At 56.9% G+C, this 25,666-nt stretch overlaps 4 protein-coding genes across 9 annotated transcripts; 2 read left to right on the top strand and 2 right to left on the bottom strand.

Annotated features, from left to right (window-relative positions):
- Positions 1-24: 24 nt before the first annotated feature.
- Positions 25-6,656, bottom strand: E2F4 (E2F transcription factor 4). 2 transcript variants are annotated; one of them, XM_033129035.1, is made up of 10 exons: positions 6,346-6,656; positions 5,800-5,909; positions 5,498-5,659; positions 5,136-5,179; positions 4,355-4,416; positions 3,846-4,143; positions 3,153-3,356; positions 1,278-1,325; positions 1,025-1,069; positions 25-950 (listed from the first exon to the last, which is right to left on the bottom strand). In XM_033129035.1, the coding sequence occupies exons 1-10, from the start codon at positions 6,478-6,480 to the stop codon at positions 814-816; spliced, it is 1,245 nt and encodes a 414-aa protein (XP_032984926.1). In that variant the 5' UTR covers positions 6,481-6,656; the 3' UTR covers positions 25-813. The 2 variants fall into 2 exon arrangements, with proteins under 2 accessions (XP_032984926.1, XP_032984927.1); XM_033129036.1 differs by having other exon boundaries at positions 25-933; positions 6,346-6,581.
- A 1,391-nt stretch (positions 6,657-8,047) lies between these two features.
- Positions 8,048-13,343, top strand: EXOC3L1 (exocyst complex component 3 like 1). 2 transcript variants are annotated; one of them, XM_033129025.1, is made up of 14 exons: positions 8,048-8,237; positions 8,513-8,581; positions 8,801-8,961; positions 9,043-9,262; positions 9,804-10,416; positions 10,495-10,612; positions 10,748-10,873; positions 10,972-11,072; positions 11,282-11,392; positions 12,190-12,319; positions 12,430-12,552; positions 12,634-12,789; positions 12,901-13,025; positions 13,116-13,343. In XM_033129025.1, the coding sequence occupies exons 2-14, from the start codon at positions 8,536-8,538 to the stop codon at positions 13,303-13,305; spliced, it is 2,220 nt and encodes a 739-aa protein (XP_032984916.1). In that variant the 5' UTR covers positions 8,048-8,237; positions 8,513-8,535; the 3' UTR covers positions 13,306-13,343. The 2 variants fall into 2 exon arrangements, with proteins under 2 accessions (XP_032984916.1, XP_032984915.1); XM_033129024.1 differs by having other exon boundaries at positions 8,786-8,961.
- A 151-nt stretch (positions 13,344-13,494) lies between these two features.
- On the top strand, positions 13,495-20,182 carry MATCAP1 (microtubule associated tyrosine carboxypeptidase 1). Of its 4 annotated transcripts, none has more exons than XM_033129051.1 (7): positions 13,495-13,872; positions 16,427-17,049; positions 17,131-17,274; positions 17,553-17,685; positions 18,488-18,793; positions 18,885-18,982; positions 19,953-20,117. In XM_033129051.1, exons 2-7 carry the CDS (start codon positions 16,480-16,482, stop codon positions 20,115-20,117), a joined length of 1,416 nt encoding a protein of 471 aa, XP_032984942.1. In that variant the 5' UTR covers positions 13,495-13,872; positions 16,427-16,479. The 4 variants fall into 4 exon arrangements, with proteins under 4 accessions (XP_032984942.1, XP_032984939.1, XP_032984940.1 ...); XM_033129048.1 differs by having other exon boundaries at positions 16,424-17,049; XM_033129049.1 differs by lacking the exon at positions 13,495-13,872 and adding an exon at positions 13,955-14,365 and having other exon boundaries at positions 16,424-17,049.
- Positions 20,183-20,317: 135 nt separating this feature from the next.
- On the bottom strand, positions 20,318-25,386 carry NOL3 (nucleolar protein 3). The gene is made up of 4 exons (XM_033129068.1): positions 24,984-25,386; positions 22,429-22,735; positions 21,899-22,276; positions 20,318-21,812 (listed from the first exon to the last, which is right to left on the bottom strand). Exons 2-4 carry the CDS (start codon positions 22,721-22,723, stop codon positions 21,805-21,807), a joined length of 681 nt encoding a protein of 226 aa, XP_032984959.1. The 5' UTR covers positions 22,724-22,735; positions 24,984-25,386; the 3' UTR covers positions 20,318-21,804.
- Positions 25,387-25,666: the final 280 nt, after the last annotated feature.

The following is a 25,666-nucleotide window of genomic DNA, read 5'->3' as shown; positions in this document are numbered from 1 at the left end:
GGAAAGAACCAGACCAGAAAGAGCCTTAGGCAAGATCTTTATTCACTTGGACACTGTACAAATATTACAATTTTCTTTTGCTGCAAAAAGTATAAAAATAATCTTTATATAGGAATCCATTGTTACTGCAAATCTTTCTAAATCTCTGCAAATGGCTCTAAATGAGGGTAAATGAATAGAGGTGGGCTATGGGACAGCAGGAGGTTGGGCCAATCCTCAGGGACTCACCTGCCCAGATTCCTAGCTAGAGACCTCTGCTCCTTTCTGTTAGCACCCACCACCACCACCTACAGGTTCTCAAGGCTAAAGGCCAGGCAGAAGGGAGATACAGGAGAGGTGCAGGAGGTGCTGTAGGGTCACGGGGTGGGAAGAAGTGAAGGAGGCTAGGGGTGGTGCTGGCAAGTGCTCCGCTCCACCCCAGCTTCCCTCCCTGAGGGGGAGGACCTGGCAGGAACAAGTTGCTCTACGGCGTGAATTCGGGTTTTCATTCTGTGACACTAGGTGTAGCAGCCGAGCCTGGGCTCGGGGAGGGCACAAGGTAGGGAAAGCCACAGTACAGGAGAGGCAAATATTCTGGCTCCACCATGGAGGAGACCTTTCCCCTTTCCCCTGAGCCCCTTTCCCCTGCTCTCCCAGCCCTGTACTGGTGCCGGTGGTGTAGTGGGAGTTTTGGCCAGAACTGTGCAGTCAGGAAGGCTGGGGAAGCCAGGAGTCTGTGGCTCTCAAGCTGGGTAGGAGTGGGATGGGGGGAGGTCCCCAAGCAGCCCTCAGGTTAGACAGTCTGTGTCCCAGCCACACAGGGCATGTCCCCCGTCAGTCAGAGGTTGAGAACAGGCACATCAAAGAGGTCACAGACACCTTCACTCTCGTCCAGGTTGTAGATGTAATCATGGTCTCCAGGGGGCGGAGAAAGGCGGAGAAGAGGGGCAAACACTGCAGAAAACACCAGGCTGAGGCCTTCGTCCCACCCTGCAGCTGTCCAACCCCCTGCCCACACCCACACCCACCTTCCTGGGCCACCCACCTTCTGAGGACATCAGCTCCTCCAGCAGCTCTGAGCTCATGCACTCTGGGGAAGGAGGGAGAGCTCAGTTACATTCTGGGTCCTGCCTCTCCACCCACTAAAGCTGATAAAGGGGACCCCTCCCCAGCTACCCCTCAGGAACTTTTACACTTTGCCCAAATACCGATCGCAACCATAGGTCCTCAGAAGGGCAAGAAATCAGCTGTAAGACCCAATGAGCTATTACCAGCCCCAAGAAGGAATGCAGCCCTACCTCGTGTGGGATCAAAGATTTCTGACAGTTCTTTGGGGAGTTCCAGAACTGAAAGACAAAAAAAGCCATGCTCAAGGGCCCAGAGGTCCAGCCTGGTCCCACTCTAGCCCCCAATTTCCTCAGATCCTGTACCACCCACCCTGGCGCTCCACACAGCTGAAGAGATGGAGGCCCTGCCCCAGGCCAAACTGGCACCGTCTGTCAGTCTCCCTTGTTGACCCGAATTCCTCAGAGCTGGGCCCAGGGTACCAAAGGCCCATTGTAGGTGACTGGTAGCGCCCTTCTAACTTGAAGTACTGCAGAAGGGCAAGCAGACCCCCTCCCTTTCTGGGCTCAGCATGCATATCCTGTCTGATGCCCTGTCCCTCCCCACCCTTGCTGAGCACTAGCTCAGTGTCAGGCTCAGACACCACACCCCAGGTCACATCACCTGGCAGAGGAGGAGGCAGATATTTCAACAGGGGCTAGTGCTTCAGGGCGACAACTCTGCTACAAAGTTCTGACTGGGAGGACGCACATGGGAAGCAGAGGAAAATGAAGCTGGAGAGTAGTGCTGGGGCTGGATGATGAGGGATTTTATAGGCCACGGTTAGGGGCTTGGTTTTGTCCAGCAGGCCTTAGGGAGCCATTAAAAGTACTTTTGTGAACAGAGAAATGCCCGTTAGTCTGTGTTCAGATGGGTAAAGAGGATGCTACAGGAGAATTTAGAATAGAGGAGACCAGCAGTGGTCCTGAGGATGAGAGACCACCGACGGGAGACGTCTGGAACAGAACTCACTTAGCTGATGTGAGGTGGGGAGCAGAAGGAGGGAGAAGGAAATGGAACTGGAGTTGACGCTCAGCTGTCAGGCCTGGCCGACAAGGGCCAAAGGTAGGGTACACAGAGGTGGAAAAGCAAGTTTCAGTTGAGGACACATGGGAATGAAGTGTCCATTGGATGTGCACAGGAAGGCACGTGGACACAAGAGGTGTGCAGTTCCAGCAAAAGACGAAGGCAAGACAGGTTGGGGGTTCGTCTACCCAGAACTGGGGCCCTCCACAGTTGTGGAAGGGGACAGAGACCTGGGAAGTGCCAATGTCTAAGGAAGTGCCAGGGAGACACCAGAAGAGAAGCCAATGAGAGAGAAGAGCCGAGATCTGGCATCATTAAAGCCAAAGGAGAAAAAAAGTATCAATACGGACCAAGAGAGCACCAGAGCTCATCAGCCTAGAAACCTGCTAGAGCTGGCAGTCAGGGTTGGGCAACTTATCAAGAGCAGCACTGGGGTAGCATGGGAGGTGGGGTGGGTGCAGGACTCCTGACTGCTGGGACCTGGAGGGTGATTAGGAGACCAAGATATGCAGTGGAGTGGGGATGATTTTTTCAAGGAGTCCAGACAAAGGGGAGACAGGGGAACACAGGACGAAGTATCACTTAGTGAGGAGAGAGCGGTGCTTGTGGGCTGAGGAGAACGAGTCCTAGGAGAAGCAAACACGCCAAGTCGCTGGATGGAAAGGAAACACCAGGCAGATGACATCACCTCTCCTGGGAGGGTACTGCCCACCTTTGCAGCCTGAGGACCATACCACAGCCCCTTCCCCAAGTGAGCACATATTCCTTCCTGAGAGCTGAGTCCAAAGGTGGCAAGCAGGGCTTGAGAGAAAGCCAGGGAGTTCTGTCAGCCCAGGAAGGGGGGCACTGAGCTGGAGGCCAGGCTCTCCTCATCCTGGCTGGCAGAGCTCTGGTCAAGGCAGGCTTGATGGCAAGGGTCGGCCCTTGGGCTGGCCAGCTCTGGCTGAGAAGACAGAAGAGCTGGGTTCCAGCCCCACTTCTGTTTCTAACCTAGGACTCGCTGAGGCTGTGTTCCCCCTGCTCCCAAGGGAACAAGTACTCACCACCTGTGGGGTCTGCCTTGATGGGCTCAAAGGAGGTAGAAGGGTTGGGTCCAGATGAACTGCTATTGCTGCTGCTGCTGCTGCTACTACTGCTGTCCAGCAGGGCAGAGGACTGCAGTGGCCGAGTGTCCAGTGCTGTCGGGCCCAGCGGAAGTGAGCTGAGCTCACCACTGTCCTTGCTATTGGTTCCAGGGCCGCCACTCACTGCAATCACATGCCCCCAACCCAGTCAATTGGGGGCAGGAAGTAGGGCACTGAAGCTGGCTATGCTAGAACCCACACCCAGGATGACTACAGCTCTGCCTCCCAGGCCCAAGGAGTCAGGCACTGCCAGTCACCCATGAAGAGATAACATAGAAATGACACCTTGAAGGGGACAGTGGCATAAGACCAGTAGGAGGGAAGACTCACGGACAACATGGCTATTGAGACCACACTTCAAGAGGGGCTGCCAGGGCAAGTGAGCCACGGGTGGATCTGGGGAAAAACTGCTACCACTAATGCCCCTTCACAGTCAGAGCTTGCCTGTTAAAAAGGGCTCCCCCGCCATCGCAAGGGAAGGCCAGTTGGTGGCCATGAAAGGGACAACCCCCATAGGGTCTCTTACAACTCCGAGTATGGCATCCCACAATACAGAAGTATTGCCTCTTGGGCCCCAGAGATCACTCCATCCAGATGCCCATCTTGCCTCACCTGTGATTTCAGCTGATGGACTGGTCACCCCTTGGGCTTCGATGCTGCCGGGTACACAGGTGGGGGTAGTCATCTGGGGACTACTTGGGCGTGAGGCATCCTGGGTCAGGGCCATAGCAGGTTTGGGTGGAGTTGGAGGGGTAGAGACAGCAGGTGGGCTCTGGAGCAGATCTTCAGGGGGTGGCACAGGCACTGCCACAGGCGGCGAGCTCCATGCCTCCTTGTTCACCAGCAGCACCTCGATGGGGCCACTCACACTCTTCAAATGAATCTGGTACTTCTTCTGCCCATTGAGGCCCTGGGGGTGTGGGACAGGAGGAGTTGGAAGCAGTCTTGGCTCCTGCCTGACTCTGGGCCAGGACCAGTGTCCTCTCCCACCCCAGGCTGCCCGTTCTCCTAGATAACCCCGAACCCCAGGCCTCAACCTACCTGCCCCACCCGGAACTTATCGGGTTCTACAGCCTGCACCCGCCCTCAACCAACCCCGCCTGCATGGTCTGAGCACCCACCTCTGGGATGGGTACCTCCAGGCTGGTGCCCGATGGAGCCCGGATGGCCAGGAGGGTGTCTCCTAGAACAACAAGGAGAATGGGTCAGGCTCCAGGGACTCAGTTTGAGCTGGGAATAGGGGTGCCTGTCCGTTGGAGCAAGGAAGGAAATCACAGTCTCTGAGAAGCTAGACAGGGGGTCTCACCCATCCCCCACAGTGGCTGAGGCAGAGAACTAAAGCTTGTCTCCTTCCAAGAGCCCAGGGGGTGGTTAGTAACCAGAAAATCTGGATTCAAACATGTGGGACGAAAGATTGCTGGCCAGGGGCACCTCACTCCTCAATTGACGGGGCTGCTCCCTAAGTGTAGGTGTTCTGGCCAAAGCCAACATCCCTTCCTCAGAACCAGTCTGTGGGGTGCAAGATGGAGAAAGAACAGTTCCTGTATCCATAATGCAATAAACTATAAGTTGAAAGTGGGAGTCACTGCCCTCAGCATACAAGCATGCACACACCACCCCCCCTTATGCCCATCACACCTGAGAAGCCAAAACCAGGGGCCGGTGCAGATGGGGGCTGACCCAGGGACCCAGCCCACGACTGTTGTACCCTCTTAGTATGGTTAGCCTCCACAGGATCCCAGTGACCCTCAAACCCAGGACTTACCCTGCCTGGTTCCTCTTTGGGCAGGCCCCAGGAACCCTCTGAAGAGATGTAACTCTCCTTGGGTACTGAGCCCACTGCTCAGGGCTGTGGCTCAGCCCAGCCCCACCCCCATCTCCCCCGACCCAGGCTCTGCTCACCAGCAAAGCATCTGCAGATGTCCTCATGAGTCACGTAGGCCAAGGTGTGGGGGTTAAGGAGAACGACTGAGGCCCTGCCTATGGTGACAGATGGCAGACCACAGAGAAGACCCAGCTCTTTAGGAGAGGTCTGTCATACAAGCCCTCAGAAGTACTGGGGCTTGGGGTCTATGCGGAGACGGATCACAGGCCAAGACTGGTGGGAGAGGAGCTCTGAGAGGGGAGCCGGAGGCTGGGACCTGGCCAGAAGCTGCAGGACCATCCTCCCAAGAGGGATACAGCCCGGGGCACCACAGAGCAAACCCAGATGACTAGAGGGGCCCTCGCCCACTCCCCGGGAGCATGGACTGCCAGGAGGATATCAGCTGTTCTGTACGTCCTCTGTGACGTTCCGGATGCTCTGCTGCACCCACACCTTGTGCTGGTCCAGTTCTTGCTCTCGCTGCTGCAGCTCCTCGATCTCTGCCTTGAGCTCAATCAGCTTGTCCGCAATCTCCCGGGTATTGCAACCAGGCCCCACACCCCTGAGTGCAGGGAGTGGGGCTGAGGAGCTGCTGGGAAACTCTGGGTCCCATGGCCCCTGCTCTCTCCTGCACCCTCCACCCCCCACCCCTGGCACTTCTGGATAGGAGATCCCATTACCCTCCCAGGTGCCCCCACTCACTTCCACTGGATGCTATTCTTGGATTTTTTCTCGATCAGCCCAATACCTTCCAGCACGTTGGTAATGTCGTAAATCCGCCGCTTCTGGCGCACAGCTAGGGTGTCAGCTGCCTGGCACACAGAAGAGAGTGGAGGATGCTCAACCCCACTCTCAGGTGTACCCCCAGCTACCTTGTGACTTGGTCTGGAGCGGTCTGAAAAGGGGGTGGATTAGGTCCCAACCCTCCTCCCAGGCACTACAGCAACTCAGGACCGCGGGGCGGGAAGAGGCCTGGCGCACCCTGGACTGATATGCTGATGCTCTTTTCCCCACACCAGGCGGGGAGGGCCACGAGGATCAGCACCTGCAGCCCGGAGACTAGCACATAGCGGACACCCAATGGCCTCGGCCGAATGAATGAAACCGCTCCCGGCCTCCTTCCTCTGAGAAAACGCACGGATGGTGGCCTGCTCTCTGAGGGCTCCGCTGGGCCGCCCCGGGGGTTCCCGCTACCGGCCCAGGCCTGGTCCACCATTCACCCCTGTCTTCCCTTAGCCCGGGCCGCACCAGCTTGAGGTCAAGCACGCCGTCCTTGGCCTCCTGCAGAAGCGACACGAACTTGGTAGTGAGAAGTCCCAAGCTCTTCTCATGCCGGCTTGGAGTACCCGGGGGCGGCGGCGCCTGTGGCCCGGCCTCCGCCATCGCGCCAGCCTGCCGCCTCCCTTCAGCCAGGCCAGGCCAGGCCGGCGCCGCCGCCACTTCCGCTTCCGTTCCTGGCCACCCCGCCGCCGGCGCCAGCGTATCTGCTTCCGCTTCCGCTCCGCGCTCTCCCAGGGAACCTGGCGCAATGCCTCTCTGCCGGCACGGTCGCAAAACTTCGGGGACCATCAGCAAATGTCCAACCGCCGAAAAGGACGAAAACAACCCGCAAATCCCGGGAGACAGGACATGGTGTAGAAGCATGTGGAACAAGTCGGTGGGCAATCCCGGCAGTAGAAAAAGGGGAGCCACCAGAACCTTCCTGACTGGCCAACCTGCCCCAACTCCACTAACTCTGTCCCAGCCCCCCATCTTAGGAAAAGAGATCATGTTGCCTAATGAACCCAATATGTTTTCCCAATTCTGCTCCTGGAAGCTGCCCTACTTTCTTGGGGTCATCCACCCTATTTTCATACCTCACTTTCTGCCAAACAAAAGCACTAACTATATCTAGCTTGTCCACTTGTCTCCATCCTTTTTCCCCTTCCCTGATTCCAGCCTCATCGTCTCCATACTGCAGTGGTCAGAGACCATGGAATTATAACCAGTTTTCAGCCTATGCAAACATGTTTACCGGTGTATAAATATATGTAAAGTACTTAAAGCAGTTCCTGGCATGTAGGAAGAATTATGTGTTTGCTGGTATCATTTTGTTATTTTTAACATTGTCATTATTTATCATTTATTATTTTTCATTTTAGATCAAGTTCTCTGGGAAACAGACTTTGAGACAGGGATCTGCCTGCAAATCCCTTTATTGGAGGATCCACGCTCATAAGGAAGTAAGACAAACAGAATTGGACAGAGAAGGAATTAAACTGCGAGGCAGTTAAAATAGAGGCCTCAGCCCATCCTACTAGGAGAGGCTCTGAAACTAGGGTGGCCTTTCCAAGGTGTTCCACATCCAGGCAAAGGTACTGGGCCTTTGTACCTCAAAATTGACCCAGAGACTCAGCTGTGAGATCTCAGCAGCCTACACTCCTGGCAACTAGGGGAACAAGTGCCTTTGTCCTGAAGGGTAGATTTGGATGGTTCACCAATGACCACTACATTATTACTAACTACCCTGTAGTCCCTTCTGTGGCCCCCTTTAACTCTCAAGATAAACAGCTTTCATACCCCTTGGGCCCCTCTCCTGCCATCACCTACCACAAGCATTCTTCACAGCAGCCTGTGATCTCTCACTCTTCTGTAGAGGTGCACACCCTCCTCTGAGGGGCCCATCAACACAGTTTTCATGTTGTGACATTGTTGTCTGCGTCCATGTTGCACAACCCCCTCTGCACCCCAGGTTGAGGCCATCTGCTTCGCGTCTGTGTCCTGAGCACTAAGAGGTCCTGGGTGGACTCCCCGCCCCCCAAGGAAGTGGCGCCCTGCCCTCCCCACCCCATCCCACAGTGCAGATGCTCTTTCCTGTTGGGAATAAAATGCCAGAGTTTCAGTTTCCTTCCTTTCTCTACGTGGCCTTGGGGCGGGAGGGAGCTTGGAGGGAGGAAGGGGCGCCTGGGCAGGGAGGTAGGACACAGGCTTCCTTGGGAAGAGGAATTCTGCTGTGTGCTGAGGTGTGGGCCAGGGCCACCCAGGCCCTCTGAGCTAGTGGAGGGAGTGTCCAGCTCTGCTGTGAGGGCAGCGGGGAGAGGGCCATCTCAAGGCCAAGGCTGTGTGAGGAGGGCGGAGGACTGGATGCCTGGTTGGGCCTGGTGAGTTCCATACCAGACTGTCCTCTGCCACTCAGCAGGGGAGGTCTGTGCCTACCCTGCCTCACTTGGCATCTGCACAGGGCAAAACTAAGAAACCCAGCAGGGGAAGGCTTCCCGGGTATCTGTCCGTCATACCACCTCCCTTGCATTTCTGGAGGGGGCTGGACAAGAACCTCCCTCTTCCTCCTTGGAGGGGCCTAGGGAGAACCTGCATCTCAAAGGAGCATCCACTCTGCCTGCTCTAACCCACATTCTTGCCCCGACTCCCACCTCAGCTCCAGCTCCTGCGGGGCCTGCCATGGACTCAACAACCAAGAACGAAATGCAGCCTGCACTTCTCCCTGGTATGAGACCTTCCGGGTGGGTTGGGAGAGGGATGTGGCAAGAAAGAGGGGAATGGTGGGGTTGGGTCCTTGCCAAGTCTGGCTGGAGCTCTATGGGTCAGTGAGATGAGTGGACCACCCTGGGGGCCAGACTAAAGAGCAGGAAGGGGAGCAGGTTCGGCAGCTGCTTCCTTCAGGCCCTGCCCAACTGACATGGCTGCCCAGGCTCTTCCTGCCCAGGGCCTGAGTGGCCGGAGCAGGAGAGGGCGGAGCGGCTAGCCCGGGGTGCAGCACTCAAGTGGGCCTCAGGCATTTTCTACCGGCCGGAGCAGCTGGCCAGATTGGGCCAGTACCGCAGCCGTGAGGTGCAGCGTACCTGCTCCCTGGAAGCACGCATGAAGGTGGGCATCAGGCAGGGGGCAAGAGTGCTGGGGGTGGGCGGCAGGGCTGGCCAGGCCTCATTGGCTGCCTCCCTCCCACAGTCAGTGGTGCAGTCATACCTGGAGGGTGTGAAGACTGGTGTGTGGCAGCTGGCCCAGGGCCTTGAGGCCATGCAGGAAGCCCGTGAGGCCCTGGGCCAGGCCCATGGGTTGCTCCGGGGCATGGTCGAGACTGTACAGGCACTAGAGCCCCTGCGGGAGCAGGTCAGCCAGCACAAACAACTGCAGGCCCTGTCTCAGCTGCTGCCCCGGCTGCAGGCAGGTGAGTATGCAGGGGCCCTGGGCCTCAACCATCCAATAGTCAGTCAACACCCATCAAGGGGCTGGGACACTAGTGGGAGATTGCGTGGCGGGCCACACCAGGAACCTCCCAGAAAGTAACTCAGGCTTCAGATGGCATATGAAGCAGGGTGCAAATTAGCTCATTCTGGTGTTCCTGAGCATGGGATGTCTGAGTCAGAAAGGACACCCAGTCAAGTGGCTCTGGCCATCCTTGTTGTTAAATTGAAATATTTCCCTAACAGAGTGGGTGAATAGCCATTAGAATGATCCTCCAGTTCTTCTCTGCCTTCTTTCCAGGATCCCTGACTTCCTCATGTTCCTTTAGCTCAAGGGTTTACCCCTGGCCCACCAGGCCTCTAGGACCTTCCGTGGATCCTTTCAGATTGGCTAATGCTCTACTATACTGGTTATTAAATATTTTACACATGATCCCAGCCCCAGGACCTCCGCATCTGATCCTGTATCCATTGCACAGGTGGGAAGGCTGAGACCCAGGGCGGTCTCCTCTTTTCCCTCCTTAGTGCCAGCTGCAGTGGCCCACACACAGTCCTTGATTGATGCCCAACGGCTCTTGGAGGCATATGTGAGCCTTCGGGAGCTTGAGCAGCTGCAAGAGGAGACATGGGCATCTCTGGGGCACCTGGAGTTGCCAATCTTCGAGGGGTTGGGCCCTCTGTCGGAGGCACTGGGCCAGGCTGTGGAGGCGGCTGTAGGGGCCGCAGGACAGCTGGCACGGGAGGACCCAGCCCTGCTGGTGGCTGCTGTGCGTGTGGCGGAGGTGGAGACGGGCCGCACAACCTCCCTGGAGCAAGCCCCCCGGGACTGGCGGCAGCGCTGTCTGCGGGCACTACAGGAGGGCCTGGAGCAGGTCCACTTTGGGACACATCTGCTGCCTGGGCCAGGGGCCCTAGCAGGGTGGCTGGAGGCTCTGCGGGTGGCTCTACCAGCCGAGTTGGCCAGAGCTGAGGCACTAATAGCACCCTGCTGCCCACCGCACTACAGGGTGGTCCAGCTATGGGCCCACACCCTGCATAGTGGCCTGCGCCGCTGCCTACAGCAATTCCTGGAAGGGCCTGAGCTGGGAGCTGCTGATGCCTTCACCTTACTGCACTGGGCACTACATGTGTACCTGGGGTCAGTGCGCTTTGGGCAATGGGAAGTGGGTGGATCGGAAGCTGCAGGCTCAGTGTGACACTGGCCACCTATCACCAGGCCAGAAATGATGGGGAGCCTGGACTTGGGGCCTGAGGCTGACGTGTCTCAGCTGGAGCCCCTCCTGACCCTGGAGAATATTGAGCAGCTTGAGGCAACATTTGTGTCCAAAGTCCAGGTGAGTAGTTGGGGCCCAGGTCCAGAGAAGCTCTGCTACCAGTTGTGTGCCTGTATTTGCAAAGTCACATGTCTAACTGTCTCTAGCAGGGTCAGTGCCCTGCTATATCCTGCTGCCCCTCATCCCTTCCCCCAGGCAAATGTGGTGCAGTGGCTGCAGAAAGCACTGGATGGGGAAGTAGCTGAGTGGGGCCGGGAGCAGGAGCCTGACACAGACCCATCTGGCTTTTACCACTCACCAATGCCAGCCATCGTGCTTCAGGTGAGTGGGAAGTGGCGGGCAGGTGGGCAGCTCCCATAGGGAAAGGGGAGGAGGGCAGGACTAGGACTCTGCTAATGGCTGCCCATTCCTGCCTGTAGATCCTGGAAGAGAACATTCGAGTAAGCAGCCTGGTCAGTGAGTCACTGCAGCGGCGGGTGCATGGCATGGCACTGTCAGAACTGGGAGCATTCCTGAGAAGGTCTGCCAAGGCACTGATCCATTCCCAACACCTGGTCTTGCTCCTGGGGCAGCCCAAAGGGGCTCCGAGTGAATAAGGCCCGCCAGTGGGAAAAGGCTCCTTCAAACAGGGCCTTGAGTATCTTGGAGGTGGGGCTAGAGTACCCGGAACAGAGGTTGTTGGGGCGCCAGAATGACAGCAGGTACAAAAGCCACCTCTGCCCTTTGCAGCTTCAGTGATGCCCTGATTCGATTCTCCCGAGACCACCTCAGAGGGGAAGCAATGGCCCCTCATTACGTGTCCTACCTACTGGCTGCCCTCAACCACCAATCAGCACTCAGGTACCAGAAGTCTCCCACAGAATGCCACCTTCACTAACCCCTGACTGAATATCTATTAGGTACCTATCCAGCCACACTGGGCCATTAGGAACTTTGGACTCACATAGCTCTGGGGTTCCAATCCCAGTTCTACTAATTACTAGCTGTGTGACGTTGGGCGAGTTACCAAATCTCTCTGAATGTCACTTTTCTTATTAGTATTATATTATATTATATTATATTATATTATATTATATTATATTATATTATATGGGTAAGAATCACATGCAATAACAGATGTAAAGTACCTACCACAATACAATGCCTGGCACATAGTCTCAAGCATTCATTTATTAACATATTAACATATACTTACCAGCTCCTACTCTGTGCCAGATAATGTCTGGGGTTACAGCAGTGAACAAAACAGAAAAAAAATCCCTTCCTCGTGGGTCTTACGTTCTTTGGGATGGGGGCAGAGAGAGCAGACAAACAAGTTGCTAATTTTTACTCCCTCCTGACTGGGATAAACTCTCTCCCCTTACGGAGGAGTCAACAGAAACTGAAAGACATGACTTGCTCAAGGTCACACCACGAATTAGAGGCTGGGCCGTCTGGGTTGTGTCCCTGCCAGCTCACTGAGCCTACCACTCCATGCTTTAGTCGACACCCCAGACCTTCAGAAAGCGCGGGGAACCGCCCTTCTTGCCCCCTCCCTCCACAAACTTGCGCCACTAGGTGGCGCCCGAGCGGCTGGACAACGAAGGTCCGTTAGGGCCTTGGCCTTGGTCCTGAAGCCGTACTTTTGGTTGGTCCAGCTCCTCCGTGTCGGTCTTGCAGCCCGACGGGGTGGCTTTAGGAGCCTTGGCTCCGGTGGAGGCAGCGCTGGAGGAGTTGCAGAGGAGGATATGTCGCCTGGTGTTGGAGGCACTGCTGGTGGAGCTACAGGTGAGGTTCCAGGTGGGGTGGGAGGAGATACAGCGTATGTACGGAGGTCTCTACGTGGAATACGGGATCTGCATCGGCCTTCCAGTCCCGCCTCTGTCCCCATCCCCTAGCCCCTGTTCATGGCTCTGCCCTCGCGCCAATGGCTGTCGAGCCCGGAGCTGCTGGATGATGTGTGCGAGAGGACGGCGCGCTTCTGCCGGGATTTTTGGCGTGTGCGGAATCCCGCTGTCCAGGTGCGACTTGGGGTAAGGAGGGTGAGGGGGGAGATCCAATGGGAAAGGGGTCCAGGACCCACCTGATTGCCCTCCCCGCAGCTGCTGCTGGCCGAGGCTGAGCGTACCGTGGTGCTGCAGTACCTGTGTGCGCTAATGCAGGGCCGCCTGGTGTGCCGTGGTGCCGATGAGCGGAACCAGGCTGCCGAGCGCCTGCAGCACGATGCCATGCAGCTCCGAGATCTCTTCCTCGATTTGGTGAGAGCTTGTTGGGCGAACAGATGGGTGGGAATCTCTGTGGTTGGGTGGGAATCTCAGTGGTTGGGTCGGAGCCGAGGGCCCGCACGAGACCTACCCCGACGTGTTCAGGGCCTGGAGGAAAGCTTTCAATGTGCGCCGGTGCTACTCACTCTGCGAAAGCTGCTGAATCTCCGCGATCCCACGATGCTTGGCTTGGAGGTGGCAGGCCTGCGGCAACAATTTCCTGACGTGAGGTGCGAAGACGGGCGCGAGAGGGGAGGAGGGAACTGGGAGGGACGGGGAGGGGCTGGGCGGGCCTGACGCATCTCTGTGGTGCCCCGTAGTGAGGATCACGTCTCCGCCCTCTTGGACCTGCGCGGGGACGTGTCCCGAGAGCAGCGCCTAGCTGCACTCAGCTCCCTGCAGGCCGGCCCGCAGCCATCGCCTCCCGCGGGTCGCCGCGCTCTCTTCAGCCTCGTGCCAGCACCTACACCTGCTCCGTCCTCCTGCCTTCCTTCGGGGCCCTGTGCCTGACTCCCGACTGCCAGCAGAATAAAGCCACGGCCCCTGTACGCGTGAATTGTGTGTGCTGGGGAAGGGAGGAAGTTGAAATAAGTGTCCGTGAAGATTAGGGGGGGGTCCACACGCAGTGACACGCCTAAGGTATCCTGGCTTCAGTCCTGGTATACCCGCTGTACACCACCTATCCCAGCATCAGTGCCCGGGCTTCTGCCACCGTACGCAGACTATATCCCCACGTATCCGTCCCGGGGCAGTGAGTTCGTCTCCCTGGCCCTGATTCCGAGGCCGGGTACCAAATGAAGCCCTGAAACCAGCCTGGACCTCTTGAAGAGGGCGGGCTCAAGACAACGCCCAGCCCATGGACGTGACCTAGTGGCGGACACCGTCTCTCTGCCTTGCCTGGCCCCACCCCCTGCTGTGTTCTCGGGCGCGCGCCGCAGCGGAGATTGACGCGAATCCGCGCGCTGAGCGTGCGCGCGCCCGAGTGCGTGCGTCCCCGGCGAGAACTCCCGCGGGCCGGGAGGCCGGCGACCGGTGTTTCAGAGGGGGAACGGCGTCGGCGAAAAGAGCAGCGAACAGGTGGGGGTGCGGCACGGAACCCTTTCATCCCCTAGAGGCCGAAAAGGCGCGCGACGCGACCACGCCTTACCTACCAGGGAATTCCCCCTCCATTGTCCTCTGGCCCCGCCCTCCATTCGGCACGCCCTTTGCCTCATCCCCCTCTGTTTATTGGCTGTAGGTGACGCCCCTCTTCGATATACCCATCCCCATTGGCTCCTCTTTCACGTTATCCTCTCCCGGAGTTTCCTATTGGCGCAGGCCACACCCTCTTATTTGTCACCAGACTCCGCCTTCAGTCTGGGTTCCTCCCCCAGCCATCTTTCATTCATTCTGCATCTAGTGCTGGATGTTTGAGACGATGGGGTGAATCAGACCCGTCCCTGCCCTCAGGGAGTTCAGGAGATGGTGGGGGGGACACGGACCTAGGCTATGAAAATGACAGCCTTGGGCGGTATAGAGGCCGCCTAGGCACTGGGAGCCTCTAAGACGCCTGGAAGGCTTCCCGGAGGAGGTGAGGCCTAAACCAAGCCCTGAAAATGGTTAGGTTTGCTCCAGGGAGACATTGGGAGGGCATTCTTGGCAGAAGGACCTGAGACATGAAAGAAACAGGCGTAGTCTGATAATTATGAAGAGGTAGGTGAAAGAAAAGGAGGAAAGATGAAGGGGGCTGGTCCAGTTAGAGGCCAGGAGACCCTGGAGGAGTCCAGGAAAATGTGTAGTTAGTTGAGGGGAGTGCAGCCTGAGGCCTGAAATCTTTTCAGTCAGCTGGTCCCTAGGCGGGTAGAAGGAAGTGTGTGGGGGGGTCAGATCTGGATGGGGAAACAAAGTGCAAGGAAGGAATGATTCCAATTTTGAGAAGCAGAAGGGCTCTTGAGCAACTGCTTTGGGTCAGGTACTATTCTGGGTTCTGGAAACACAGTGAACACTCAAGGAAACAGCAGATAACTAACAAATATACTGTACTTCAGATGGTGACAACTGCTACAGAGAACAATACTGTGGGGAAGGGGAGATTGCGGTGTAGAGGAGAGAGGAGGTTTACTATTTTATAGAGAGTGTTTGTTGTTAGGGAGGCTTTTCTAATATTTGTGCAGAAATCAGAAGAAAGTGAGAGTGACTCCTGCAATTATATGGAGGGAAAACATTTCAGACAGAGGATGTGTTCAGTTTGACACGCCTGTTATACATTCCAGTAAAGATGTTGAATTGAGAACTGGCAACACTGGTCTGAAGTTTATGGAAGATGTCTGGGCTGATGATTTTAAAACCTTGAGAATGGATGAGATCACCCAAGGAGTGAGCATAAATGGAAAAGGGGAGAGAAGTTTCCATAGAAGTTTCCAGGTCCTGGGGCATTACAGTGTTAAGAGGTCAGGAAGACAGGGATGACCAGCAAGGAAGAGCAAGAACAAACAGCCAGTGAGGTAGGAGATTTGGGGAGCCAAGTGGATGAAGCGATTAACTGTGTCAAGTGCATGAAGATCATTGATGACCTTGGTCAGATCAGTTTCAATAGAGATGGGGCGGGGGGGAAAGCCTAACTGGAGTGAAATTTAAGAGAGAACAGGAAAGAAAGAAATGAACAATGAGCATAGATGACTCTTGACATGTGCTGCAGTAAGGAGCAGCTAGAGGGGGTGGTGCTATTGCTGGAGGAGTGTGGGGTCAAGGGAGGGTTTTGTTTTTGTTTTTTTTAAGAGAGAAATGACAGCATGTGTTTATGCTGATGGAAAGAATAAACTGCTGGAAAGAATCCAGCAGAGAGGAAGAGTTTGATGATGTAGGAGATATAGGGGAGAGGAGAAATGCTGGAATTGTGTCCCTGAGCAGGCAAGGGAGTTCAGAGCCTGGAGCCTTCAGTCAGTCTCTGGAGAGAGACTGGATTGGACTGAGCCCTGGTACAGAGTCAGGGATGAGTGCCCCGACCAACTAGGAAGATGCTTCTGATAGGAGACAGACCAGGGATTGGCTTGGATTTGCTGAAGTTTCCATCTGCCCCACAAAAGCTGATTCTAAATTGGATTTGAACAGATAGCCCAGTGGAGAGAAAGCATTCCAGCTGGAGGGACTAACATAAGCAAGGGGTATGCAGGCATTCAAACTGACTGGCGCCAAATGGTCTGGAGGAGGTGGATGGAACCAGGTGGGAGGGAAGGGGTAGAAATGAAAAATGCCATAGGTGGAAGGCAGGTAGAAGGTAGTGAGGCTCCCCTCACCCATCAACCCAGCAGCTGAGGCTATATTGTGCTAGCTTCCAACCCGGGTGAGTGCTGAACACAGTGATTAGAATCATGAGTATGGACTCAGGCCTTGCTATCAGGACCTCACAGGCTAAAGGGTATTCCTGGAACCACCATCTAGGTGCATGTATAAGATTCTTCCTCCTGCTTTTTCCCAGTCCAGCTTGCTTTGGTGAGCCTGCTGGAGGGAATGGACACTGGGGTGGGGTTGAGAGGGCAGGCACCCAGACTCCTGGGGACCCAGCAAGGGCAGTGTGGAGCACAGGGCCTGCTGGTCCTCAGGCCACACCCACTCATGCTGTCCTCCACATGCCCTTCTGTGTCCCCAGAAGACGACAGTGTGGGGAGTTGGAGTGACCAGGCTGGATGTGATCCCCAGGACAGAATGGTGCTGGACTCAGGGGCTCAGGTGTATGAGCAGGCACCCCCCAGCCCACCAGCCAGTCCCTCATCCTTGGGCCGTAGGCTGAAGCCCTCAGACCGAGATGGGACACCGCTGTACCCCTGGCCTCGGTCCCTGGCCTTGCCCCTGGCTCTGTCAGTCTCCTCAGCCCTGCAGCCCCGGCCTGAGCGGCAGTCCTTCCCAGAGCTGCGGTTGGGCCGCCGTGGCCACATGCGTCGCAGTGAGAGCACCTGCACCGTCAATAGTACTGGTCGGCGGGGGGGCAGCACCCAGGGTCGGGCCCTACCTGGACGAGGACGGGATCCAGGTGGGAGCACCCTGCGGTCTGCAGCCTCCCTGCCTCACATAGCTAAGACTCAAAAGGAGGTAGGCCGTGGTGCCAGCAGGAGCCCCTGCCTGTTGGTGGCCCTGCGGCCAACCAACATGGACCATGAGCGGAAAAAGTTCTTCCAGTCCCATTACACCTACAACCCACAGTTCGAGTACCAGGAGCCGATGCCTACAGCTGTGCTGGAGAAGTACTGTGAGGCCTCTGGACAGTTCATCCATCAGGTCAGTCAGCCTGCCCACCTTACCCTGGCCCTGACCACCCACGAGGCCTCGCCTGACCAGCCACTGCGGCCCTATGTGCAGGCAGTTGGCATCATTGAAGCTGTCCTGGAGAAGTTTGGCACCTACGAACACTTTGAGGCTGCTACCGGGGGCCAGCTACTGACCAAGTGCCAGATCTGGTCCATTGTGCGCAAATACATGCAGAAGGAGGGCTGCGTTGGGGAGGTGAGCTTGCCCTGCCTGCAAGGCCCCTCTTCTACACGCCCCAAACTAGACTGCCCAGTGGGTGGTGCCAGGCCCAGCTCCATACCTCGCCAGCTAATGACCCCTGGCAAGCCCCTGTCCCTACCCCAATAAGGTGGGAGCTGGCTCTGAGCAGAGATGGTAAAGGGTGGGTAGCCTGGCCAAGTGTCCAGCCTGGTGTCACTGTGGCATTAGTGGGTCCACCTGCACACTGGCCCAGGGTTGGTAGCCATGGCTCAGGACACTGCTGCTGTCTACAGGTTGTGGTGCAGCTGAGTGAAGACCTGCTGTCCCAGGCAGTGATGATGGTGGAGAATAGCCGACCAACACTGGCCATCAACCTGACTGGAGCCCGCCAGTATTGGCTGGAGGGCATGCTGCGGCACGAGATAGGTCAGGGTGTGGGTAGGTGGGTGGGTGGGTAAGGATGAGAGGGGACTGGGATGGGGGAGGCAGTGAGGGGCCCCAGTAACTCCACCCCCCGTCTTTCTCCCCTTTCCCTTCGAGGATGGGCCCTTTCCCTTTGTGAGCAGTCACCTCTTCCCTCTGGCTCACAGAGGGAGGCCCAAACAACCCTGCCCACTCTCTGGGCTCACCCTCGTCTCTCACTCTTCTTGGGTATCTTTTTCTCCACTTCCTCTCTGATTTCCCTTGACTGTAGGGACAAAGCTGCTGGGGCCCCAACAGGCCAAAGGAAGAACCCTGAGGGTCCCACTAGCCCAGCCAACATATAGGTCCTCCAGGGTGGAAATGGAATTGGCTGAGGACACACAGAGCTAGGTTTAGGAGAAGAGAGCACAGGACACTAATTACTATTGTCTGTCCCTCTTCATCAAGAATCCTGTTGCTCTGGGCAAAAGGTGGTTTTTGATGAGGACATCAGCATGACGATTAAAATGACATGGGTGTGCAGAACGTGGGGCGGGGGTGGTGTGAGAGTTCCTGCTCCTCTCGGGGCTGGGGGGCAGTGTAAGTTCGGGAGAGGTGTGTGTGTGTGTAAGGACTCTTGCATGTGAAACTCTCTGGGTCCTTGGGTGCAAATTCACCCCAGGAGAGTCTTCATGGCTGAGTATGCAAGGTGAGGCAGGGGCGGTGGAGAGGGTTTATGTGAGAGCCTGGGTCACTGGCTAGAGGTGCAGCAGGGTGGGTCTTGGGATGCCCTGCCCAGCGCTGCCTCCGCCTTGCTCTCCCACAGGCACCCACTACCTGCGGGGTGTGAACAACGCGCGGCAGCCATGGCACAACGCCGAGGGTCGGCTGCAGTACGGGCTGCGGCCAGCGAACCCCACCGAGGAGGGCCTGGCCAGCCTGCACAGCGTGCTGTTCCGTAAGCAGCCCTTCCTGTGGCGCGCGGCACTACTCTACTACACCGTCCATCGTGCCGCGCGCATGTCCTTCCGCCAGCTTTTCCAGGACTTGGCGCGCTACGTGCAGGACGCTGATGTGCGCTGGGAGTACTGCGTGCGGGCCAAGCGCGGCCAGACTGACACCTCACTGCCAGGTGGGTGCCTACTGGGGGAAGTGCCCTGAGCTGGGGTTGGGGACGGGGGTGGCTTCAGGTGTAGGGGCTCATGGCTCTCTGGTGCCCACAGGCTGCTTCAGCAAGGACCAGGTGTACCTAGACGGCATCGTGCACATTCTGCGGCACCGCCAGACCATCGATTTCCCGTTACTGACCTCTCTGGGCAAGGTGAGTGGTGGACCACGGGACTTCATAGGTCCCAGTATTCCGTGATCCTCTGATGGATGCTCGACTGAGTGCTGGTGCCAGGCCTCTGATGAGATGCAATGACACAGCAGATGAAATGACGCTAGCAGGTGCTTGATCTAGCTTGCAAGGGGTGTGTGTGCATGTGTGTATGTGGATACTGCATCTCAAAGGAGGTATTCCAGGCCAAAGAAGCAGTCAGGAAGGAGACCTGGGGAAAGAGGCTGGAGAAATGGCCAGGGACCAAGTCCCTGGCACTGGGTATTTTTGCCAGGCTAAGAAAGGTGAACTTCACCCCAAGCAATGGGGGATCAGAGGAGCTTGAAGCAGAGGAATGGCACAGATGTTTGCTTTAGAAGGCTCCTGGATGTCAGATGGGAGGTGGATTAGAGAGAGGGACTTAGGGAAGGGAGTGAAGGGGGAAGAGAAGTGGTCTTTCCAGTCACTCCTGTAGAACTGAGGGAGAGGGAGGGCGAGCTGGAGAGCTCTTCCGAGAGTGGAATTCCTTGAACTCCATGGCCACCCTGAGTGGGAGGGTGACAGAATCCAGGGCCCCTCCCTGAAATCTGACCTAGGGGACTGTGAGGAGGGTGGGGCTGGCATAAGGTGGCATCTAGGAGTTCGCTGCTGGATGTGGGAAATCGGAGCTTTCTGAGAGCTAGCCACATGAAGGTATTCGGAAGGCAGTTGGATACCAAGGTTTGGAAGTGAGGGGTGAAGCTAAGCAAATGACAGGAGTAGGATTGTAGGACATAGATGATAAAGTGTTGAGAGAAAGAGTGAACACCCAGGACTGAGCTTCAGGGTACATAACATTGGAGTGGATCAGGACGGGGAAGGGAAGAGTGCCAGGAACAACGGGCAATGAGCCATTCATTGGTAGAGAGCTGGGACTAGCTGTCTGAAAGCCAGGGCCTCTGCCTACCCCTCAGGCCCAGCTTCCTCTCTGCAGGTGTCCTATGAGGATATAGACCATCTGCGGCCCCATGGGGTACTGGACAATACCCGGGTACCCCACTTCATGCAGGACCTGGCACGCTATCGGCAGCAGCTGGAGCATATCATGGCCACCAACCGGCTGGATGAAGCAGAGCTGGGCCGCCTGCTGCCTGACTGATGCTGGTTGAGGGCTACAGAGGGCCCCAAATCAGCCCCCAGAACATGAAGCTGGCTGCTCTGTGCTTCCATGACCTGGGTGTTTCTTGGGGAACTGGAAGGGCAGGAGCACCTCAGGAGGGAGGAGCGGCAACATTAGCGGGTTTGTGTCCGTTGCTGGCCTCCCTGGGGCCTGGGGACCAGCAGCATGTCAGGCAAACTGAGTGCCCTCCTGCCTTTGTCTGTGGAGCAGAGGGGAGGCGTAGGGGCAGCAGGGAAGGTGAGCATGGATAGGGACGGGGAGTGGTTTGGGAGTAGAAACCTGTTCTTGCATGAGATGGCTTCGGGTATCTGTCTCCTCCAGTCTCCCTTCCCCCACCTGGCCCCTTGGTGCTCCTTCAGCTTTTATGCTGTCTACCTCTCACTGGGTCCTGGTGGGTGGTCTCCCTTCTCCTGGGGTGACTGCCTGAGCCTAAGGTCCTGGCTTTCACACAGACTCAAGGGACAGGGGCCCTGGTAGTTAGAGACCCAGCTGGGCTGGGATATGCTTTCCAGCATTTAGCCTGTCCCACCGATCATGTATTACTTCCCTATTTATGTTGTACTTCCTGGGGCTGGGAGGCAGCAGCTTCTGAAGTTTTGGTGGGAAGGCAGAGGGCTCCTCTGGAAGGCACTGACTATTCCTAGCGCCCCTCTCTCTCTCTCTCTCTCTCTCTCTCTCACACACACACACACACACACACACACTCACATTCCTTCAGGCCTTGTGAGTGGAGCCTGAGTGCTCATTTGGCCTGAGTGCTCAGTTGCCCCCCACCCCCTCCACTGGCCTCTGCTATCCTTATCTTTGCCCACACCCTCACAGCTGGTCTCTGGTAGAGGTTGGCATAGTCTGGCTACAGCCACAATCAAGCCTGAGGGGCAGGCCCCTAGTTTTTGTCCCAAGTCCTGAGTTCATCCTGGACCAGGAGAGGTGCAGAGATTGTGGTTGCCTCCAGTTTCACCTCAGACTCCGTTGTGTGAGATTGACCTAGTCCCACTCCCACTCTTGGCATTAGTTTTCCCATCTGTAAAACTTGGAAATGCAACTGGAAAGTCCTTATTCATGTAGTCAGTGAATAGGCATAGAGCGCCTTCTGTGTGCCAGTCACCGGTCAGAACCCTCACTGAGTTCCCAGTCCTGAGAGAAGACAGACAATTAAAACAATTACAGTGAAGCGTGTGGTCTCTGTCTACCCAAGATCCCTTCCTTTTTTTCTCTCCTCATCTTATTTCCCAATGCTGTGAGTGCTAGCTCTCCCTAAGTGGAGAGAAGTCCCTCTTCTCTGGCTCTCTGCTCCAGGCCCAGGGGCTTCCATGGGGTAGGGCTGGTGACTACACATGCCCCCAAATGGTTCAGGAAAGTAAGAGGGCCCAGGTCAGGCCACTGTCCCCCAGGGGTGCAACTTGAGCTATTGATGAAATAGGGCTGAGGACTAAGTGGTGGGGCATAGGGCTGCCCAGGTCACTGGGACACAGAGCACGGTTCACACCCTAGTTCCTGGGCCAAGAGCCAGAGTCACAGATAACCCAGGTCGACCCACAGTTTATTCACTTGCAGTGAATACTGGGCCAGGCAGAGGATTGGTGGTATCCCACCTTGCCAGTCAGTGCAGCATCCCAGGTCCTATCCAGCTTGGGCAGGGAGTGGCCTGTCAGCACTCTGGCCTTCAGGAATCTAGAGACAAAGGGGTAAGGTGGTCAGTCAGTTGGGGCCCACCCGCCCTCCCTCCAACCTGGCACTGGGTTTGGGCAGCCTCACACCTTCAGACTCATCCCCTGCCTGGAAGTCTGGCTCTGGCTCTGGCTCTGGCTCCGGCTCTGGCTCTGGCTCCGGCTCCGGTTCAGGCTCTGGTTCTGGTTCAGTCTCTGGTTCTGCCTCTGGCTCTGGATCCGGATCCATCTGTGGTTCCAACGCCCCCTCATCCCCTTCAGTGGGTTCAGGCTCTTCAGAGGCCTCAGCGTCCACCTCTGGCTCAAACTCCTCGGGGGTGACGGATGGCACTGCTTCCGAGCCCTCACGATCTCCAGCCTCATCGCAGTGTGAAGCTCTGGGCAGCCCAGGGCATGGGTTCCCTGAGCTGGCTGCCTCGGGCGTCCAGTGGCCTGGGCATGGAGGATCGTAGCTTCGTTCCCGGTAGCCTGGGACGGAGGTGAGACCGTCTCAAGTTCAATTACCCGTTTGCAGTTTCCCCTGCACACGCCCATCTCTGCGGAAGACGAGGACCCCGCCCCGGCCATGCCCCCTACTCTGACCTAGGTCCCGCCCCAGGTCCCGCCCCGCGCGCGCTCACCAGTGCCCACATGCTGCCAGTCCCAGGTGGGGTCGGGCGCGCGCGCGGTCCGCTGGGCGCAACGCAGTAGCTCCTGGCAGGCGGCCTCGCCCTTGCTCTGCACGACCAGCAGCAGGCGGCGCACCCTGCGCTCGGCATCAGGCAGCGCGTCCAACGCCTCGTACTCGGGCCCGGTGAGGACGCCCCGCGCCAGCAGCGCATCCAACAGCAGTCCGGAGTCCGCCTGCAGCGTCTCTACCAGGCGTTTCCGTTCGCGGTCGATCGTCTCCGAAGGCCTCTCCTGAGCGTTGCCCATAGTCAGGGCTGCCTGGGGAAGGGGGAGAGAGGTAGTGGGGGCCGAAGCTCCCCCGCTCTTGACCTCGCTCCCAGGGCCTGAATGAACACTGGTGGCTGGAGTCTTAAATTCACCTCGACCCCAGCAGCGGGACAGCTCCGCAGCACCGTACTCCTCGTATTCCTGCCTCTACAGCCTCCGGTCTCCTCATCAGGCTTCTCCTTGGGTCCCTAAACATCAGCTGGCCCTCCTCTCCTCTCCTCCACTCTCCCAGGACCCTTATGTATCTATGACCGCTCACACCAACCAGGACTTCCCTCCTGAGCCCCAGCTGCCTGCAGACATCGCGATCTGTTCAGACCCAATTTATCCAAACCAACTTCTCTTTCCCAAACCTGCTTCTCCACTTTAACAGGCAAAGACCCACACCCAGATAACAGTCAAGTCCTTTCCGTTCTATCTGCTGAATAATTTCTGTCATCCTCATCTCTTTCATAGTCTAGGCTTTCATCTCCAGCCTAGACCCTGGAGAGCCCTGAATCTCCTCTGCACCCAGAGCACAAAGTGCTGGGAGCCTCCCCTGCTGCTCTCACCCACTGTAAGAAGTCCAGATCTTTTATCCTGACCCTGAGGTCCGTCTTTCCAGGACAGGCTGTGCCCCTGCACTCCCTACCCCCCCCCCCCCACTAACGCTACCACCATGTTGCAACCCCAATATGGTCGCATGGCCCTTCCTGGTTCCTTAACACCTGAGCAGGATACCTAAATTCTTTTGAGTCCTAGCTCTGATCAAGATCTTCTGACATCACCTGAGACTCAACTGTCTCCCTGCTGCCCTGGGAATGACTCACAGCCATCTCTTGCTTCATCTTGTACCCAGGGCCCAACTCGTAAAAGCTACCAACAAATACTTGCCGAACTTTTACTGTTTTCCTCCATGGATTCTCCCATTTTGAAAGACTGTCTCTACCAAACAGGAGGTGTTAGGCAGAAATTAACCTGCTCTGTCCACTAAGGACAATGGCCCATCTCCTCTTGGGTGGCCTGACCCAGACAGCCAGGCTCCTGGCATTAAGGGGCAAAGAGGTCTGCCCCTGTACCATTCCTTCTCTCAGCCCATTTCCACATAGCATCCTCCCGGTCTCATCCTCCCTTTAGGGTCCCTCCTCTACCTCCTTTCTTGGCTCTAGATCTGGGAGAATGGATTTGGTCCTAGCCCCCATCCTGCCTCCCAAGTCTCCCTCACTACGACCTGGTATCATGTTATGCCTCCCTGGTCATATTGAAGTGTCAGCCCTTCCCCTAGGCCACTGCTCAGAGACCAGGAGTACCTCCTGCCCCTCCCTCTCCATTCATGTTCCATCTGTGACAAATGCTGCTCTTCCACTTCTCACTGAGTCTCTATCATCATTCCCCCACAAACCCTCATGATCATCTCATCTCCTATGACAGTCTCTCTGAGTACCTCTCACTCTCATCTCATTACCCCGACAGCACAGTGATTTTGACGATTCTCTGGGGCAGGATTTACTTTCCCCATTTTACAGATGAGAAGACAAGCTCAGAGAGACCAAATGGCAGACCTGTAATCTGACTTGCTCCAGTCTGAACTACAATGAGATCTCCAGCCAAGCAGAATTTCAGCCCTTACTACCTGCTCCCCACTGTCCATCAGAGAGAATTCAGACTATGCTGCCTGGCTGCTCTCCCACACCCCTGGACAGCTAGGCTTTCCCCAACTTCCCTCCACCACTCAGGGCTGGAAGAACTCCCCAAGCCCCCGGTACTTCTGAATCTTTGCAGATGCTGTTCCCTAAGCCTAGCATACCATTCCCCTTCCTCCATGCTGTGGACCCATCCTCCTAGACTCAAATGTCCACTTGTCCACCCCAATACCTGAGTGTGTCATAGGCAGACCGATTTTATCTCATCTCCTATTACACCAGTGAACAGCAGATTCCCTCATCACTGCGCTGACCGTACTGCACTGTGTACCCGCCGACCTCTGCCCTCTTTGAGAAGCTGAGGCTTCCAAAGCTGACCCCCAACCAGGGGTGCAAGAAGGGTGAGGGGATAGAACCTGGTCTTATACCGGTGCAGAGAAGGAGGGGGCCTAGCGGATTGGTCCCTCATCCTCCCTCACTCTTCCCCAAATTAGTTTTATGTTAGCCTCCTCTTCCCATCACGCCAAGTCCTGTCCTTTGTCCTATCTTGGACACAGAAACCCCAGATGGTCTGGGCCCTCCCTCTGAGACTCACTATTCAGAAGTAAATACTGTACCAAGTTATATCGCCGCCAGTCCTTCAAGGGTCACAGGCCAGATTCTTCTCGGGGCACCAGGCAGCTCCAAGTTCGAGGCGTGGAGGGGAGGGTCTCGGCCCCCCTCGCCACCTGGCTGCCCGTTCTCTTTTGCTAGGGAGCGAGGGTTGTGGGAAACTGCGAGAGCCTTTGCACAGGTGCGACCACAAGCTCCCCTGTTCTCCCCTCCACTGGGTCCCAGAATTAGTCCCACGGAGGGGCGGGGCTCACAGACCTAGTAGCGCGGCTGGTTAAGGACGCAGATTCTGCCCAATCTCGGTTTCTTTTCCCTCCCCCAACCGTATGGGATAGAGCTCCAGGTCCGGTGAGCTCCGGGCGGCCCGACTCACGCACGGGTCGGGCCTCGGCGGGTCAGGAGATGACGAGGCAGAAAGGGCTGGGCGGGGTGGGGTGTAGGAGTGGGAGCAGCAGCTGTGGCGGGGGCGGGGCGGCCAGGGCTGCTGGGAACCGGGAGGGGCGTGGGGAGAGCGGGCTGTTCTCCCAGCTGTAGAAGGCAGGTCGCCCGAGGCCGTGTTTCGCCTGGGCTCTTACACGTGGTTCTCTTTCTCCCCCCACCCGGGGCACACTGAATGAGTCAGCGAGGGGGCAACGCGACCCACGGCCCCGGCTCCACGTACCCGGCACCCACTCCGGACCTGGCAATT

Source organism: Rhinolophus ferrumequinum, chromosome 15, assembly GCF_004115265.2.
Source record: "Rhinolophus ferrumequinum isolate MPI-CBG mRhiFer1 chromosome 15, mRhiFer1_v1.p, whole genome shotgun sequence".
NCBI lineage: Eukaryota > Metazoa > Chordata > Mammalia > Chiroptera > Rhinolophidae > Rhinolophus > Rhinolophus ferrumequinum.
This window is presented reverse-complemented; position numbering and strand designations above follow the sequence as displayed.

Bases quoted from the DNA above. Each gene is read 5' to 3' on its own strand.
- E2F4 (XM_033129035.1), bottom strand. From the start codon at position 6,480: ATGGCGGAGGCCGGGCCACAGGCGCCGCCGCCCCCGGGTACTCCAAGC. The intron at 5,910-6,345 runs GTGCGGCCCGGG...TCTGTGTGCCAG, and splicing joins GCGTGCTTGACCTCAAGCTG to GCAGCTGACACCCTAGCTGT. The intron at 951-1,024 runs GTGGGTGGCCCA...CGAAGGCCTCAG, and splicing joins GGAGCTGATGTCCTCAGAAG to CCTGGTGTTTTCTGCAGTGT.
- EXOC3L1 (XM_033129024.1), top strand. From the start codon at position 8,536: ATGGACTCAACAACCAAGAACGAAATGCAGCCTGCACTTCTCCCTG. The intron at 8,962-9,042 runs GTGGGCATCAGG...TCCCTCCCACAG, and splicing joins CCCTGGAAGCACGCATGAAG to TCAGTGGTGCAGTCATACCT. The intron at 13,026-13,115 runs GTGCGAAGACGG...GGTGCCCCGTAG, and splicing joins CAACAATTTCCTGACGTGAG to TGAGGATCACGTCTCCGCCC.
- MATCAP1 (XM_033129050.1), top strand. From the start codon at position 16,480: ATGGTGCTGGACTCAGGGGCTCAGGTGTATGAGCAGGCACCCCCCAGC. The intron at 17,686-18,487 runs GTCAGGGTGTGG...GCTCTCCCACAG, and splicing joins CATGCTGCGGCACGAGATAG to GCACCCACTACCTGCGGGGT. The intron at 18,794-18,884 runs GTGGGTGCCTAC...TGGTGCCCACAG, and splicing joins GACTGACACCTCACTGCCAG to GCTGCTTCAGCAAGGACCAG.
- NOL3 (XM_033129068.1), bottom strand. From the start codon at position 22,723: ATGGGCAACGCTCAGGAGAGGCCTTCGGAGACGATCGACCGCGAACGG. The intron at 22,277-22,428 runs GTGAGCGCGCGC...CCTCCGTCCCAG, and splicing joins CTGGCAGCATGTGGGCACTG to GCTACCGGGAACGAAGCTAC.